This window comes from Patiria miniata, unplaced genomic scaffold, assembly GCF_015706575.1.
Source record: "Patiria miniata isolate m_02_andy unplaced genomic scaffold, ASM1570657v1 HiC_scaffold_3, whole genome shotgun sequence".
NCBI lineage: Eukaryota > Metazoa > Echinodermata > Asteroidea > Valvatida > Asterinidae > Patiria > Patiria miniata.
In genome coordinates, this window is record NW_024037069.1 from 32,360,937 (window position 1) to 32,380,377 (window position 19,441).

The 19,441-nt window shown below is 39.7% G+C and overlaps 1 protein-coding gene across 1 annotated transcript; it reads left to right on the plus strand.

Annotated features, from left to right (window-relative positions):
- Positions 1–1,074: 1,074 nt before the first annotated feature.
- Positions 1,075–16,221, plus strand: LOC119736699. Its single transcript, XM_038210713.1, has 8 exons — positions 1,075–1,212; positions 10,901–10,966; positions 11,390–11,731; positions 11,971–12,198; positions 12,861–13,052; positions 13,867–14,034; positions 15,436–15,569; positions 16,111–16,221. The coding sequence occupies exons 2-8, from the start codon at positions 10,939–10,941 to the stop codon at positions 16,219–16,221; spliced, it is 1,203 nt and encodes a 400-aa protein (XP_038066641.1). The 5' UTR covers positions 1,075–1,212; positions 10,901–10,938.
- Positions 16,222–19,441: the final 3,220 nt, after the last annotated feature.

The following is a 19,441-nucleotide window of genomic DNA, read 5'->3' on the forward strand; positions in this document are numbered from 1 at the left end:
CCTCTGAAGGGGAGTGGAGCTAAAAACCTTCACGAGGTTTATCTCTCTTCTCAATCTTCAGCTTTTTCATGCAATTTGTATGCCCATTAGTTAAGGGACTTCAGCTCAACATGTCTGTTCGTGCTCTGCTTCAGGGAACATCAAATCGTACCATTATGACGCCGACTTTGAGTATGACCATTTGGTTTGATATTGTTATTAAAGATTATCGAGTCAGAGACAAGACCGAACCGGACATCAAACCTATATGTTGACACCAAAAAACACTCATGTTGGCGTATGATACTTTCCACCTCAGTGACTCAGGTTCGAATCCCGACTGGGCATACATGTGGTTCGGGTTTTCAATCCCTACCTGAATCCTTTTGTTTGTCGTAACTTTCCACCACTAAAACTGTGATTTCCCTCCTCGTTGTCTACTAACTTGTCTAAAAATAAATACGACGGCAAAATTGTCTGTGCTTTATTGGCCGATTGCCAAGCGAGTAAAAGTAAATAAATAAATAAATTGAGTATTAATCATGATAAGTGTGTTGAGATCAAAGGCTACAAAATGTGTCGACATAGCAGACACGTTATGATATTATTTCGCCCGGGCGGATTACTAATTCGCCGGGCGAATTACTAATCTGCACGGGCGGATTACTAATTCGCCCGGGCGAATTAGTAGTCCGCCCGGGCGGAATAGTAATTCGCCCGGGCGAAATAGAGGGCCTGAAAAAAAAATTTGGTCATGTCATTAATACACTTCCGTACTTCCGTACAAATTCGAGCTGTTTTAAGCTCAAAAACAGCTCAAAATGTAATCCGCCTGGGCGAAATATTAATCCGCCCGGGCGAAATAGTAATCCGCCCGGACGAAATAGTAATCCGCCCGGGCGAAATAGTAATCCGCCCGTGCCGAGGGCCTCAATTTTTTGGGGGGCCATGTCCTAAATACGCTTCCGTACGAATGCGATCCGTGTTGAGAATTTGTAGTGTGAGTAGCCTACAGTACAGGCTGGGGCCGTAGCCGGATCGAACGTTACACGGTTCACAGTTCACGTAGCGGCCGTTCTCGTAATAGGCTTTACTCGCTCTTCCCTCACCAGTACCCTTGGGATCTTTTCTAACATCGAACTTGAAGTCTTCCTAGAGTAACGACTAATTTGCCATACATACTAGAACACCTGCTTCAGAAGGACCTTGTGTCAACTATCTCACTTTGTATCGGTAAGCAATATTTGTGACGTATTTACAGTGTGCTTGTTGGTGGGTGAAATTTCATATTGATAAGATTTAATTAAGAAGAATTGTAAAGCAGGACAAATAATAATAAACTGTTATGGTAACTGTGATTGGTGTTATAGCTGCTTGCGCCGGAATGGCAGCATCAATCTGTATCCTCCCCGGGGAGCTGATATTGTATTTGGGATGTTTCATTGACCCAATGATCAGCGCAGTGGTTTGTAACTTGCCTTCCACCTCTGTGGCCCAGATTCGATTCCTGCCCTAGTCCACACATGGATTTGGTTTTCAGTCTTGTAGGCCATCAGCCTCGGTCCAAACTTTGTCCGCCGATATCAAATGAGGGGAATAATCGTCAAAGCGGTTTTTGGCAAGGTATACACCTCCAGAGTTGGAAAATAATTATGTGATAGCATTGCAGCGGAGGCAGCTTTTGGGTGTTATCACCCTTTTTTTTCAAAATGTCCATTTTTAATCTTTTTCCCCTCGGATTTTGGGAAATAAAATCAATCATCGTGTGCGACGCAGGTAAATATGTACGTTTATGATGATTCTCACTTTGGGGGGGGGGGTGAGGAAGAGAGGGCAATCATGGAATATCACCAAATATAGGCCTATACATTTTTCCTTATATCACTGAAAGATAAAATACATTATTCTCCACGAACACACGGCCGGCTGAGTTTCAAACTCTCTGTTCATCAGCGGATGGTTGCTATGATGTGGAATTAGTAAACATATCGATTGCCCAAACTGCAGCTAGCCATCCATTGCTGGCATGAAGCCAAAAACGCTGTTCATAGGCAGAAGTTGATGTAACTTCCAAGGGAGATATAAATATTGATACAAATGTGATAAGTCCACGCGCGCGCACGGCCCGGACGCCCTACGTGCACGCCGTAAATGAAAGGCCAGTTAAGTTCGGCGTAGCTTTTTGAGACCGGAACATCAAAAATAAATTTCTCCTGGAATATGCGTTTGTTCGCTTACATTCCATGGATTTTTCGTCCACATTAAACAAATGTTATGCAGCTAACTTTAGTGATCTTTTGGGGTTTTGGAGACGGCGTTTACGTATTTCCTACGAGTACGACCATACAGCTTTTACAAGATGCCTCGTCAGAACGTCAGCCCAAGCGATCCGCTCGCTTGTCGACATTTCATGCGATTTGTCACAGCCGTACAAGGTTTCCAGAACATGAATTCTATCAGCGTTTTAGGCATAGGCCTACTTGTACTTTTTAGATGCTGAATCGCCACTGGATTATGTCAGCCGTCCATGATTGAAGCTTGTGTAGTCCTACTTGAATCATGGCCCGTCATAAGTTTACGGACACCGAAGTCCAGGCGCCAAATCAAAGGTCATGACGGTGTGTCCCGGCCGAGTCCGGGCGGCGCATCCCCGCCCAGCTTTCAATCCGCCCCGGTGCTGGTGGCTGGTGTTCTCGGCATGCTTGACCGCGGCAACGTGTCAGCCTGCAGTGTGCGCTGGATTTTTGTTCTTCACGACCCTCTTTCGAGATTTCCGGCGTGGTACACTGGCTTGGACATCATGCTCAAACATGCCATGCATGATGGAATTCAAGGTGAGAATTTTCCAATCAAACAGCATTTGTTTTGGGCCTGTTTGTTTGTTGTACTGTGCAATATCGTGTGAAGTTTTTGTTCACCGTTTCCATGATTTTAATTTTAACGCTGGGCCTCAATTCAGCGCAGCCAGCGGTAGGGCCCTAAGCGAAAGTGCGGAGATCGATTGACATTTGATTTAATCCTACAATTTCCTTTCATACCTCCATAGTTTGACCTAATTTGGATAGTTGAATTAATAATTTTGATATTTAAACTGAACAAATTGCCCAATATGTCTGATGAGTTTACGGCACATTGAATGTAATATCACCATGATCACTCAGACGGGGCATCGGAGTTGACGTCGGCATAGGCCTAGGCCGATTATTTGATACAAATTCGATCACTCGGGGACCGTTAAGCCCCTGTCACACTTGTCCGAATCGTCACTCCGTTCATGTTCCGAGTAAAACATTGTGGATTCGGTGTTTAATCGGTTTGAACTGAACTCAAACGGATTTCCCTCGGTTTTCCTCGGTTTTTCAACGCTATATACTCGTGTACGTTCGGTGATGCACTGAGGAACTCGGAGAACTTATTGAACCTGTTTAATAATTTCTCCGAATTGTCGCGGCAACCTCAATACGGACGGTATCCGGTATACACACGGAATATGCACGGAATGCACAGAATACACACTGTACTCATTCGTTGCCATTCGTTGCAATGCAGAATAGGTACGGAAGAGTACGAAACAGGCCTCCGATTCCGATCGATAACCGTATGTATTCAGAGTTCATTCCGAACCCACACCATTGTAATGCCGATCAAAAAACGGACGCACTGAATATAAACGGAATGTTCGGAAAGCGGTCGGTCTTGAGATCAATGAATTTTTCAAAGTTTGGCATGTCCGGTGATGATCGGAGAGGTTCTGAATATAGACGGATTGCAATCGGAATAGCAACTTGTTACATCCGGAATAAGACCGGATTATGATCGGTGTATTTTCATTTCTGGCTGGTTTTTTAACATTTCTCTCCGAACGTGTCCGAATTAATAATATTTCAGATCGGTTTATGAACGGAATTATAGATTCGGACAAGTGTGACAGGGGCTTTAAGCGCGATAGTTAAAATGCCTATCTCCTGCAAGCTGAAGGCGAATCATGGCGATTAGGCATCACGTGATCACCGAGGCCTTAACTTTGGTAGCCTACTGAGTCACCTTTATAGTAGCTTAATTGTTTGTCATAATTAATAAGCCTACATCCTGGTTTCCTGAAGCTATGACTATGAGCATGAGCTATTCTAAGTGTTCAGTTGATTTGTTCATTCACTTTTGCAATTACCTCCCTCAACGGAGATACCTGGTCCGTACTTCATTTTATTTGAGAAAAAAATACATAGGCCTATATACAGTGATGTAGTGCCTTGATGCTGGGTCTTGGCCTTAAGGCTGCCTTAAGGCTGGATTTTAGGGCCTTGGCCTCGAGGCTTGAGGGCAAAAGCCTTGGCCTTGGCCTTGAGGGATCAGTGCCTTGCAATTTTGAGTCAAGGCTCTTCAAGGCCCATAGATTTTTGCATTTTCCAGATAAATCTGTTTGAAATTTTGCTGTTACCATTTTAATCGTGTTACCATGGAGGAGGCAAACACCCTATAGATTTGTGTGTTGGGCACACTTCCACTTTTATAGCATCACATTTTGTTACCATTGTAGTAGATGTGCTGCAACAATATTCTGTACACTTGTGGGGCTAATGAGATGATCACTTAAATTGTATACAACTATGGAATAGATCTGATTGGTTGTATGTGTCTCCCTGATAAGTGCTAAAGATTTGCAAGTATCTGTTTTAGATAATGCTAATATTTCTGACCATGTTGGCCCAGCAAATAAAAATTTCCCAAATCAGTTTCTTGGATCCCCCTTTTGTTACACTCGGGAGAATTGTGCGTCAATATATCGTTATTTTGTTTTAGTTAAACCATTTTCATGAAGACCTGAACTTATACTTTAATACTAATAGATACAATGCAGTCATAAAACAGTGTATGCGAGCATGTTGATTGCAATTAAAGACAAGTTGTTCTTCTTAATGAGCGATTCGTGATGATGTGTCATGTGACTATAATTAGTTCTATATTAGTGGTCATTTTATAAAACAGGGCCTTGGCCTTAGCCTTGAGGGTTAAGCCTTGGCCTTGGCCTCGAGGCTTGAGGGTCGAAGCCTTGGCCTTGGCCTTGGCCTTGAGGGTCAAAGCCTTGACCTTGGCATTGGCCTTGAGGGTCAAAGCCTTTGCTCCAACACTGCCTATATATAAATAATTGAATTTTATCAATAGTACATATTTTGCAGCCAGCCATTATGTTTAATAATATTATTTATAATTAGGCCTTTGTATATATTTATTACGACATGTTTAGGCATGCAGTGAGGCTTGTTTTGTTTTCCTAACATATAGGACTAAAACTCATGAAAGAAGTAGCAGCGGCTAGGCCCTAGCGCCTATTCAGTTATTTCATTTGTTTCATTTGTATTTGTCTCAAATCGTGGCCAGAGTGCAAATGTAACCGTAAAACATAATAAGAAGTAAATAAATAATAAATAAATAAATAAACCAACAAACAAACAAACAAACAAATATTAATAAAAGAATAAATAAAAAAAATCCAATAAGATACTAGAGCTAAAACAGCCCTGGGCAATTAATTAATTTTTCAGACCATTTCTGACAAATGTTATTGTTCTGCAGCTAATTTGAGCCGCTCTTTCGGCATTGGTTCCTAATAAATAGGGGCCCGGGGCCTATAATAACACCGCAGTGCAACCTGAGCAGTTTTTAGCCAGTGCATGTAACACCAATTACATAGTTATAAACATAATCATGATGATATTAATAGTAGGGCCTACACAATTAAATGTAAAGACAGCACTTTAATGCAAATAAAAAAAAAAAAGAGGAGAAGAGTGACAGTGTCCCCACTGACATGATTAATCTTGACAGTTCCTCAGATAAAATAATAATTCCACATAAATTTGCGATCTTTGCCAACCATGACAACATCGCTGTTTGTCAGAGCAGCTGCTTTCGGAGCAGGTTGGCAGATCTGAGATCACTGGATGGGCACTATCTTAACCTATTTTGAAAAGGCATGTTAATTGTTAACCCAATGAAACTGGCCAAAGAGTCCAAAAACGCAGTAGGCTCCGCTTGACAATGTGTAATTAATCCAACCTTGAATAATTGCAGCAAAATGCTAGATTCTTTTTCACACAATTAAGGGGGACCTATTCATTCGAGGTGTAGTTTCTCTCCTGTTTAGCTTGACATCCTTTTCTGTCACCTACGCCAACATAGGAATTACTAACATTTAAAATTATAATGAAATACTACAAACTTTAATAATTAAATAGTAATAATTTCTACTAATACTATAATAGCGAGACTTTCCCAAAGACTTGTGCACTAACCTAAACTATCACCTAACCCAAGATTATATCTTATCTTTTTTTCACGAAATTTGGTGAATTTCTCGAGCTAGATGGTTTGCAATACGAAAAATCCTTGTCCTAAGGGTCGTTTTCACAATAGGGAGACACCAATTTGGCGTGTTGCCAAAATCCAGATGTGACTTGCCAAATAAATAAAAAAATTTAAAAAAAAAAACCTGTCGCCCATTTGCGGGATCCTGTAGATTATATTGATAATAATGCTTACAAACACCCTGACAAAAACAAATAAAACAAACACCCCAACAACCCAACAAACAAACAACCTAACGAACAAATAAACACAAAATAAATGAATACATTTAAAAGATAGATATGTTTGCAATGGACAACTGCTGCTTTGAGTGTTTTCTGTTGCAGGATGTCACGGGATAACACACGCTACAAATTGGTTTGGGACCAGGACTCGTACCATCGAATGCTCTTCAGATTTGCAACATAGAGGTCCTCCAGGAGGTTGGACATCTTGTCAAGTTCGGTTGGTACTGATCGTCCAGCAATTCGGCCAGTTTGGCGTCCAGATTATAAACTGTTGCCTAAAGGCAAAAATCAGGAAAATAACTGTCAACAGGAAAATAGCTGTCAGCAGAAAAATCGGCACACTTTAATAAGAATCTTTTTTGACCATGACCTATTAAATTCTATGGACATCCATTTCAATTAAGTTGACGCGATTTAAAAGCATGATGGCATTGAGGAGGATAATACAACATAAAGTGTACGCTAAGTTATATGATCTGTAGACATAACATTTAACCACACATTGCGCGTTTACGTGCTTGACCCAGATCATTTAGCCTTATTGTATTATTCATATGTACATGTAAGTGTAATAATATTTCCCATTGTCATGTTAACGTTGATGCACCGTACTTAAGCCTCCTACTGGTTACGATTTTTCAAAAAAAATTCGGCTTCAAAAACAAGGAACAGATAAGCTGGTTAGAAACATTTCTTGACATGAAATGAATATTGCTAAGTAAATTACAACTTGGAATTTTCTAAATTGCATTCATGCTTTTGATGTCATTGTATTGGGCTGTAGGTTGTACATAGTCCTGGCTATTTTGTACTGTATTTTCTTTTAAATTAAACATGGAATACTCATCTTCAGGTAACAGTTTAAATGACTAACTATAGCTCTACATTGACTGTTTACATTTAATAATAACGGCTACTTTAACAAGTTCATTGTTTTAAGGGGATTTCAGTTATAATTGTACTTTTGGAAGATAACATACACAATTAAAAAGTAAAAAAAAAACCTCTTTATGCCCCCAGATAATTTTGCTCCAAAAACTACAAAGAAAAATTGGTCGCCTATTTCGGGGCCGGAAGGGATTTTTTTTTTCGATCTTTTCCACCAGATGGGTTTCGTACTGGCTTTTCGCCTTTTTTAGGAGCAAATAATAGCTAATTTGCTTAGTTCACGTTGGTGATACTCACAATAGGAGGTTGATATGTTGGGGATATTTCCCCTTACTGATTTAGATTAGATCTACCCACGGGAAAATAGTACATTTCGTCCTCTTTTGTCCACGAAGGGTTTTGCCACTTTGTAGGCCAGCTTAGAAGGTAGCCACTAACATTTCCCCTTTGTATCAAGTGAATCTATATCGATCAGGATTGGTTTGAGGAATATATATGTATATAAAAAGTATCTAATCAACATTTGTGATTAGTTTTACCTCTTTTGACAACGTTATCCAATGAGCAAGTTGTGGCGTGATGATTATAATGCCTAACTTTGTAATGTGTATTATTATTATTATGCATGTGTAATTTGCATTTTACAGCAATTTCAAAGAGGCAGCTTGTGTGGTTTAGGAAGAGTGCCAAAGATTTGTGGCAAGCATGCCGAATTGCCGATGAGGTTACAGCGTTAATGATGTTTGCAACATTAACTCTTAAAAAAAAAAATGGTAGCAGTTCGCACTCTATCCTCAGTTGGTAATAGTTATACACAACTCCAGTATTACCCTGGCGCTAGTATTTGTTTCATTCACTCCTTCTCTTTTGGGGTTCTACTCTTCGGGGTAAGGATGTGAGGGTACTGCCTGTCGTCCCATGGGGCGCGCGTTGCGCGTTTGGCGAAGTTGGCTGGGAGCGACGGGCAGTGCCTCAATTCAAACTAAATAAACAAGTTGGGTAAATAGTTCTTAAGTAAAACCTTTGAATTTGGACGTTAAACATATAACAAGTTGTGTTTAATCTTTGTAAAAAAGTACGCCAAGCACCCATTTGTACTGATGGGGCATGCCAACCGTATCTACGAGCGGTGGACCAAATCGGAGTGCTTTAACTTCAAATAACTTCTTGAGTAATATAGGCATATAAATAATAAAGTCACGTGACAAATACTTAAGTCATGTGACAAAACACTTTGGCTAGCATCCACTTGTTCTGGTGGGGCTAGTGAATGGTTGGCAAGTGTGCCAAGGTTTTGGGCCCAGTGATGCCAAGCATGGCAAGGATTTGGGGCAAGCGTGCCCCGTTTTTAGCTTGTTTAAAATGTTTCTAAGGCAAATATCTTTTAGCAAATAGGTAATTATTGTTATGTTATAGCTTGTTAACGTTTTTACGGACATTTAATACAGTTAAACATTGACCGAGGAGAAATAAATTAGCGGCTCAAAAAATCTATGCCAGAAAAGTCAAATCAACTCTCACTGTGTGGTTTTGTGTGTTGTCTGAGAATAATAGTAGTATTATTTTCTAAAAAGAAAAAACAACCAAAACTACTTCGTAACTTACTCTAAGCTTTATACTGGGCTAAGGAAGGTGTTCCGTTTCACGGTCTTCTTTGCTCAAGCGATCGTGAAATCTGCCTAACAACTAATGCTTCATCGACCGAGAAACTCATCCAATCACAACTTTTTTGTTTGTCACTGTGCCGCGTTTTGTATTTGCTTCCATTCACTATTTAATAATCTGATTCGACGTAGGATTTTCTTGGTGTCATCGGGTCCGGTTTATCAATAATTATTTCTGAAACAACAGTGAAGCTAGTAGTATTAGCCCGGTGTCCACGTTTTACTTTGAGAAACTTCAAAAAAATCCACGTTTTGTAGCTCCGGCCACTTTGTTTCTTGAAGAAGAAGAAAAAACAGAGTAAAAAAACTTTAAAATTGAGACGAAAGGCCTTTACACTTTTAGGACAGATCAGGTTTTGCTGTATAGGTGAAATTCATACAGAATCGTACTGAACGCTTTTTCATAATGAAATAGAAAGGGCCTATTCCCAAATAAATTGCGTTACAATTATAGTCCAAAGTGGTACTTAAACACATGGCATTTTGAATAAAAGTTAATGTCTGATACGTGCAGTTAGTTTACGAACAAAATGTTTTCTTTTCAAAGTTCGGATATTAACTGCTCTACAATGTACATGACATCAAAACCTTACATATAACCTGGCTGTGTGAAATTTGCACCTTAATGGCATGCCAAGGACACCAAGTAAAATGTAATATCGATTTTTGTGTTATGTGCATGTACAGTACATGAGGTGCGCTCATTACAGAACAATCGGATCCATAAGGGAATTCCCCTCTTCATGGCTTTTCAACAGAGGGCGCTGTTTCTCTTGCTCAGCCGCTGCATTCCGATCACGAGGCCGGCAAAAATGATCATTTTTTCGGAATGAAGGCGATTTGGGGGGATTTTGGGGCTATTTTATTTTCGTAGCCAGATAGTTTGTCAAACAATTTATGAAGGAAAAAGTGCAAAATACCCTGGCCGTTGGCGGCCGATTGAAAAAATGTGTAACGTTTTGGTTTCTTTAATATTTTTCTTAAAATAGTGATAAAATCTTTATGTCTACGCTCATTTTACTGACCTTTTTGCTGTAGGTGTCAATATAAGTCATATATCAAATGAAAGAGTAACACAGTGGCTTCAGAAAAAAAGAGGTCACAGAAAACAACAAGTCAAGATCCTGGACCCAGCAACTCCTTAAATATCATGTAACCAAATGAAAATATCCATGATTGAATGAAGAGGCTGGGTAATATAATGTCAATTTCGAAGTGAATTAAACCTCAAAATAACTTTTTGAGAATTAAACCATATCTTTAGACATGTCAGGTAAAAGCATAAACAAAAACTGGAAAACAAAATTCGTGTGAAATGTCTTGGTCTTAAACCACTGTGGGCGGTATACCTTGCGCATGCGCACTGTAATCTTTTATGCCCTGATTTGATACTGACCAAACCCCCAAGCTGATGGCCTATTACCTCATTCCATGTTTTCTTACAAGAAAATTCTGGGGTTTTCCTTCCATCTCTAAAAGGATTTACTTAAATGTTGCCATTTACAAAGTTTTAGAAATAACAGACTCAGTAAGACCGTTCGCATTTGTTTGTGACGTTCGTCGCTCGTCAACGACAAACAGGACTGGGTATATGACGTAACCATTTCTATAGCGTGTAAACATAGAATTTGGGGTCTCAACATATCCTTATTCATGGTAAGGATTTACAAGTAAAAGGTCTTCAATATTTCACAAGGCTTATAATATATGTAATAAAATATCAATAATATAAATATATTGTGGTGTACATGCTGTTATATTGTGGTATGTTTGCAGTTTTGCTTTTATTTACAGAGACAATAAACTGATGAGAAATGCAGTGGCTATCATTGTTGATATACTGTAAGTACATTATGTAATCTCAGTTCATTATAAATCGCAACGTTTTGCAGTTCCAATCTATCAAATAAAGAGCTTGGGGATCGGGAAATACCGATGTGGGTACTACGGGCAAATACTGTTCAGTAAATCCCATAATGCATCATTGGGAGAAATCACTGAACCACGCTTTGTGCACTACTGCAATGGTTTCCCTTATTTAATTTGTAACTGCATTCACACACAATCATGGGGGCAAATCTGGATGTCTTTTGGTTCACATTGAAAAAAAAATTCGACTTTAAATCAAATTTGACTTCATTTGATTGGACTACATTCAATGTCAAGACGCATTTGCCTTTAGTGTAAGAACAGCAAGACTCCAGGAATATTTTTGCAAAGCAAGAGATTTAGACGATTTAAAAAAACTCAGATATCTTGTTTCAGGCGGATTCGTCCTGGCGATCACTGATGGAACTCTATTCGTGGAACGAGGCAGCAGAGGGATTGTGCCCTGTCCTCTCGCAAAATCTCGCAAACTCTCCCGAGAAAACGTCGACGCGATGTACTGGTACTATGGCTCAATGAGCGACATATCCATCCTCATCTCGTACTTCTTGGGAAGAGTGGCTCCCCAAAACGGGATCCCAGAGGGCGTCTATGATATCGACGATGAGTTCAATCTCATCATTGAGAACGTCAACGCCTCCAATGAGGGCACCTACTTTTGGAAGTTGAAACCACATTTGAAAGCGATGGACGAGGGACAGGTTGAAGTTTGTGTCAAGGGTGAGCGATTATACGCCCTGATCTGATAATTGGCCATTTTTTAGCGAATGAGGGCGTTCGACCATTTTAGAAAAAAATTGTTTATAAAAGTTGTAAAAATATCATCTTTAGCAACATGTAAACCTACGTCAGTAGCCTTCGAGTAACGTCTACGTCAGTTTGAGGCGCATTATTGTTACTATTACGATTATTTTACAGTCACGTTAACTGTTGACTTTCTCATCTCTTCCTACCAACAGTCTCCCCAAGACGTCCATATCCTACCGTCATCGGCTGCAATCAAGTCCTAGCCGCAGACACGTGTGAGATGAGCGTACAACCTAACAGCACGGTGCACAACCTGACCTGCGTCATTGAGCAGGTCAAACCTGCTGTTGAACTGAGATGGATCCATCTGTTTTTGGGCGGGAAGACTGAACTAAAGGCCTCCACATCAGTCTGGCCTGAAGTTCTACCTGCCTACACTGGTAAGCAGCATTCTTCCAAACATAATGCTGTATATTGCTGTTTGGTTTGACTGTTCGCCTTATCCAAATACTACACATACGGAAGCGCAAAGTAACCACCCAATTTTCCATATCCTGGAAATGCGGTAATATCTAAACAGGGATGGTCATTTCAAGCTTGCCGTATATCGATACCTTCGGGCCGTTCAATGATGATTTCTTTACATGTTCGGCGCCGCATTTCTGTTCTGATGGTTTACCTCTATATTGGGCTTGCTGATGTAAGGTGTTTGGATGGAATGCGATCTCATCACTCTCTAAATTCCAAAGAGTGAAATTAGGGACTAGACGTTTTAGAGTGAAAATCACTCTCATTTTCGGTTGAAATAGTCTGAAAAAAATCACTGCTTCAGTTGAAGCTCGCGTGAAAATTGAAGAAATTTCACTCTAAAACGTCAAATCCCTAGTTTCCGACTGTGGGAGTGAATCTTCACTCGAATGGAGTTAATTTTCACTCTTCGGAATTTAGAGAGCAAGCTGTTTGAGATTATTTATATTTTGAGACCCAATACGTAAGATCGGAGAACGTTCTTTCCTCTAACACTAGAAGTAGAACTTTTGTTGATCAGATTCATCCATTTCAAAATCTATCGAAATGTATCGATTTGAAATCTACCAATCAGGGGCGTTGTTGAGGAACAACACCTATTCGACTTCGGCATCAGTCCAAGTGACAAAAGTTGATGGCGATAATGAAGTATACTTGTGTGAGGCAATAGGGGTTGCTGTTGGTAAAGGCGCACGCATGAGAGTACGCCTTACCAAAGCTCATCACACCACAGTGCCTCATGAGGAAGTTCAGTCCGACAATCCAGGTAGGTACAAGTGTCATGTCAAAGCCGTGCATAAGAAGCAGTACATACATATAGAATCATTTGCTTCTTGTGTATTTTGTTCGTTTCTAATATCAACACCAATACAATCCAGAGAAGAATGTTCAGGACCTGAAATTGCAGCTCAGTGGATGTTAATTACACGTTTTGAGAAAACAGTCTGAGGACGGACAGAGCACACTTTTTGTCCGATAACGTCGAGTTCTACGCTCAACCAACCGGTTCTTTTCATAACCCCACTTCTTCCAAGAAGAGATTTCTTTCCACATTGGTGTTACCCGCAATTTGTCTATTTTATCTCATCCGCCTTGCAAAGCTTCAAGTCATATTATATAGTGAAAAACTGTTGATAACGAATCATGATTTCGTCTAAGTAGTACTCTTTTTCTTTCAAAAAATTACAATTGTCTGTTCTAAATGATAGCAATCCAGACAGACCTAATTTCACCGGTACGATCTTTAAACCAAATTTAGCCTTTTGACGATAATTTAAATTACTTTTTGAGAAAACGCCAATGATCCTGCCTTAAAACTGATCGTCCGTGATTCCGTATGGTCACTGATGTACCTACGGCTGTATAAATACTGATTTCTCTCGTTGAACCATGTTTCTGTCTTAATTGCTAAACCCCACCAGGCATTGAATGAGATTTAGCCAATAACATTGTTAAATCCTTGCTCATCTGGGGTTTCAAAACCAGCCTCTTTTCCCTTTTTGATTAAAGAATTTGCTTACCTCTTAAACCAGAAATGGTATTTTCTTTTAAAAACGATGGATTTCAAATGTATTAATCAGGGTCGTCGTTGAGGACCAACACCTATTCAACTTCAGCATCAGTCCAAGTGCCTGCCGTTGACAGTCAGGAAGCATGCACGTGTGAGGCAATGGGTGTTGAAGGCAATGGCGAACGCATAATAGTACACCTTACCAAAACTCATCACGTTCAATCATCCAACAATCTAGGTAGGTATAGCAGTTTCGTGTCGGTGCCATTCTTGAGGGGATAACTATAAAATTGGTCAAATCGGTAACCAGATGTTTTTACACGGTAAGAATTGCAAATCTCAAGAATTGAGAGGAATTAAAAAGAAAATTAATACAGTGAAGAGATATTAAAATGCTTCAATGGTGAAACTTGTGAATGGGTTAATTGTCAATATAAATAATGGAGTGAAAAAAGGCGTATAGAAACCTCGTCCCCAGTGGTTACTTTATTGTCGACCTTGTTTCAATTAGTAACCCCATGTTGGGAAACGTGCTTCCTGCAGCCTGATTCGACAACCGTAAAGCAAGTAATGGATTCATTTTATATTTTGTGTTATTACTTCCAACGTGTAGGCCTATAACGTATTTCAGCGTTCAGTGTGAAATATTCAGTCAACTCCACCTCAAAAAAAAATCACCTCTTTTCCATGTTGCATAAAATAATGTGTAATATGATGGAGTATATTGCTGGATAACATTGGCTGAATTAATTCTGTTTTTACCCCGGACTAATGGAAAACACAGTCAGGCACCAGACTCCTAATTTGTACACATGTGCATTTTTAGAACTTGCGATTGGAGATAAACGCAGTGATTCAGAAATGGAAGTTCATTTCAAATTAATAACATTAAGGTCTGATGAATAATTATTTACAAAATGTGATTAAATTTTCGCTAATATTTAAAGCCGAATATTTAACTGAATTAAATAGAGCCTTGGAACGCACTCCAATCATAAAATAGCCTGGCACCATCCCATTCAAGAATTTACAATTTGTTAAATTGATTCAGGGAACACGATTGAAAATGGCTTCCCCTTGAAGTGTTGTTGGCGTATGGGCTCCGTGCGCCAACGAAAGAGGGCGCCCTTTGACCTAGCAACGACGTCCCATGGGCGGGACATTTAGCTGGTTGACGCGCACCGTTCATTGTGTGTGACGCACGTACACCAGGCCGCGCGCCACGGCAAAATTGCAGTCAGGCAAGATGGCGTCGGTCGGTCACCCCTAACTGTGCTTTCGTTGTTGGTGAGGGGATACTTGTGAACGGAGCGGATAGACCCCTTGCACAGTGCGCCCACAATGAGAAATATCTTTGTTGTTTTCTAATTCAGTGGCAATAAATGTCAAAAATGTATACGGATGCGTATCGCACATCACAGAGGAAAAAAACGGTCCTCGGATGTGACGTCAGACGTAAGGGATCTATTGGGTAAAGAAACAATGAAACTCGGAGTTTGGGTCATCTGATTCCAGTATAAAGATATCCATTTAATCAAGTCAGACATCAATTGAAGTAAGTCAGGCATCAATTGAATCAAGTCAAGTATCAATTGAACCAAGTCAGATATTGCATCTGAGTGCCGTTTGTCTCTTTCAGGAACAACGCTTGTTTGGGCTGACGAAGGTACACCAACTGCCAACAAACCTGCTCAGAATACCGTTCCTGTGATTGCGCTAGGGGTCGCGTTGACATTCGCATTGATCTTCATTGTCATTATGTGCATCCGCCTGGTAAGTAGGGTTGTGGACGAAATGTTTCTAACTTTAATGACCCCAAACCTTAAGTATCCCTCATCCTATACCCACAAATGTTGGTATATTTACGTTTTGGACTACGAGCAATTGCTCGAGGCTATTTGTGACCTTAAAATTTGATTTGCCTCTTAATTGTAAATCATATTCAAAGTGGAGGATTCAGGACTGTTAGGGTTGAAGTTATGACGTACCCGAAGGGGAAGAGGTGCTTGATGGTCGTGTATAATCATGTTTTTGAATACTCCAAAAAAATTACTTTGTTGTAGTCCGTCAGTGAGTTCTTTTCCTTGGACTTTGCGAGGCTTAAATCTGGTTGAAATCGGGCCGTCCCAAATAACAGGGAAATATTTTCGTCCGGATGGTACAAAATAGTTTTTTTCCGTATAAATCATGTTTGAACCCATCTGTAAAGTCATTCGTAATCTTGGTTTTGTAATATGCTTAATATAATCAACTTCATGATCAGGTCATTATAATAAGCTCAGTATATTGTTGTATACTGATTGTTATATTGAAGGTTTATTTACAGAAGAAATGCAATGAATTCAATCGTGCACTGGAGAGGAGGCCTTACGCCCCAGTGCCAACTACTTCCGGCGATAACCATGAAATGCAGACAACCATTTGAACCAAGAGGGTCAATTTCTGAACTGTGAATCAAGTTTCTGGAGTGTGTAAGTTGCATCTTGGAAACCAGATTGTGTGCTCTTGTGTAACCAAATGTAAGTGATTATGTGTAGCATAACTAGCAGTGGCGTAGCAAGGTCATTTTGATTGGGGGGGGGGGGGGTATGGAAAAGGCCACTTATACACATCCGTGCTATTTATGTAGACACGATTGGGTTTTTTCTCCAGACTCTTGGCCTCCGTAAAATCAAACTGAAACTAAGGGGGGGGGGCTGGTACCATCTATCGATGGGAGCGATGTTCAAAACCGACGATTATGCACACTAACGGACAATATAAGGTGTTTTCCAGGGCAATACATATCATGTCATAACGGCCGCTGGCTCAAAATAGGGGAGGATTTTTTTGAAGACAGGCACTTGTTAAAAAAAGGACTTTTTAATAAAAGCAGGGCACTCTTTTCAAATATTGGGGAGGGGGTAAGCTCTGGTGAAAAAAAGGGCATTGGAACGTAAACAGGCAGACCTTACAAAATATTAGGGGGGGGGGTTTAAATACCCCCGCTGGCTACGCCTATGTGTAGAAAGTAAAACTGGGACCTTAGGAATGAATTGAAAATATGATCTGATGAGTAGGCCTACTGAAATGTGTTTTGACTGCTGCTTGCCGATGATAAGTATTTTTTAAGAGGATATCAAATTGCAAAATCTAACTGTGAAAAGGGACTTCAATAGTTGTACAATGCAATATTATATGAATGTGAATGTTTTGAATCTGCTATATATTTCCTGATATCTATGGGTTTTGTGCATTAACATGTATTATGGTTATGGTTATAAGGGATCCAGGTAAAAAGCTAGGTAGTAAGTTTCCAAGTATTAGTTGTTATTTTTTTCTTTGTTAAACATCATGGTGCAGTATATTTTCTTGGCAAATCTAATGATATTTGTGAGTTTATTCTTATATCGCACATATTTACGCTTAGTTGAGTCCGTGGGATTACTAAGATATTTTTTCTATAATGTGCGTTTTCGTCTGATAGATTTTAGCAGCCCCGTTGTCATCTTTGGGTTAACATTCATGTGTTTACGGGATCTAAATCTCTAATAAGGAATACATTTATCGATAAGTTAATTTAGTTTCTGTATATAAAACTGGTGTAACACCCATCAATATTATCTGCCAGCAGTACTGAGTTCTAATCAACATCGTTTAATTCATTCTTAAGACTAGCCATATTTGATGCACAAGTAAGTTTTCCATTGAAAAAAATTGTTTTTCTTTAGTTGTTGTCAAAGGCACACATAATGGCCGCTGGCACGAAATAGGGGAGGATTTTTTTGAAGACGGGCATTTGTTTAAAAAAAGAGGACTTTTTAATAAAAGCAGGGCACTCTTTTTAAATATTGTGGGGGGGGGGTAAGCTCTGGTGAAAAAAGGGCATTTGAATGTAAACAGGCAGACCTTACAAAATAATGGGGGGAGGGTTAATACCCCCGCTTGCTACGTCTAGTGTAGAAAGTAAAACTGTGACCTTAAGAAGGAATTGAAAATATGATCTTATTGAGTAGGCCTAACGCCCATGGTGTAATACCCATCAATATTATCTGCCAGCAGTACTGAGTTCCAATCAACATCGTTTAAATCATTCTTAAGACTAGCCATATTTGATACACAAGTGTTTCTTTTCCAGTAAAATACTTGTTTTTCTTTAGTCGTTGTCAAAGGCACACATAATGGCCGCTGGCAAAAAATACGAGAGGATTTTTTTGAAGACGGGCACTTGTTAAAAAAAGACTTTTTAATCAAAGCAGGGCACTCTTTTCAAATATTGGGGGGGGGGGGTAAGCGCTGGTGAAAAAAACGGCATTTGAATGTAAACATGCAGACCTTACAAAATATTGGGGGGTTAAATACCGCCGCTGGCTACGCCTATGTGTAGAAAGTAAAACTGTGACCTTAAGAATGAATTGAAAATATGATCTTATGAGTAGGCCTACTGAAATGTGTTTTGCCTGCTGCTTGACGATGAAAGTATTTTTAAAGAGGATATCAAATACAAATTCTAACTGTGAAAAGGGACTTCAATAGTTGTACAATGCAATATTATATGAATGTAAATGTTTTGAATCTGCTATATATTTCCTGATATCTATGGGTTTGTGCATTAACATGTATTATGGTTATGGTTAAAAGGGATCCAGGTAAAAAGCTAGGTAATAAGTTTCCAAGTATTAGTCAAGTTATTTTTTTCTTTGTTAATTATCATGGTGCAGTATATTTTCTTGGCAAATCTGATGACATTTGTAAGTTTATTCTTATATCGCACATATTTACGCTTAGTTGAGTCCGTGGGATTACTAAGATATTTTTTCTGTGATACAACGACACAGTTTATAAAATGGATGATGCAAGCAAAAGGAAGCACAATTAAAGCAAACGGTATGAATGTAGAAAAACCAGCGTTCCGGCGAAGAATGGGGCGGAATAGGCGGAGTCGGAATGTGGGTGGAGCAACTAATCGTCCTTGGGACTTTGCCCTAGACTTAGTCCTAAGTAGACCCTATACCCTAAGACAGACTAGTAATTGAACAGAAACAGTAATCAAGTACGGTGGTCATGCCTTAATCATCATCCGTCATGTCATTCCACTCAATCAAGAACCCTAGCAATTAGTCCAATCATAAGAGAATCAAGCAATCAACTGACTAAATCCTAGCCCTGCAATCCCTTTTATAGACTTCAAGCCCCATAGGCTGTGTACAACTTCTCTCTGCCATACAACAGTGCATAAACTCAATTGACCAATCAGAAACAAGGATTCCTTATTTGCAAAGTGTGGGTGATTTACAGTGTGCTACTGTATTTGAAACATACAGTTGGTGACCTAATTCTTATTCTGTCACACTATAATAACAAGGGTTAGGACAACATGTTGGGACTGTCCCAACATGGTTGGGACCATTGCCATAGCTCACAAATGTGGTGAAATTATTTTGAGGGGGCTTAAGGTTACGACATAAATAATGATCAATAGAGGGCGCTAAATATGATTACCAGTCGGGCCCGATGCCGATCTAAAAAATATACCGGTATCTGGGCAGACGGGTCAAGGTCACCGGGTCAGGCCGCAGGTGGCCGGGGACTAAGTTGTTACATTTGTATTTACTGGAGATGGCTATAGGAGGGTTGGAGGATGGAGTATTGAACAACTGGAGGAA

What these genes read in the sequence shown, in the direction of transcription:
- LOC119736699 (XM_038210713.1), top strand. Translation starts at nt 10,939, where the DNA reads ATGCAGTGGCTATCATTGTTGATATACT. An exon ending in GGTTGAAGTTTGTGTCAAGG is followed by an intron (nt 11,732 to 11,970) that starts GTGAGCGATTAT and finishes TCCTACCAACAG; the next exon opens with TCTCCCCAAGACGTCCATAT. An exon ending in AGTTCTACCTGCCTACACTG is followed by an intron (nt 12,199 to 12,860) that starts GTAAGCAGCATT and finishes TCTACCAATCAG; the next exon opens with GGGCGTTGTTGAGGAACAAC.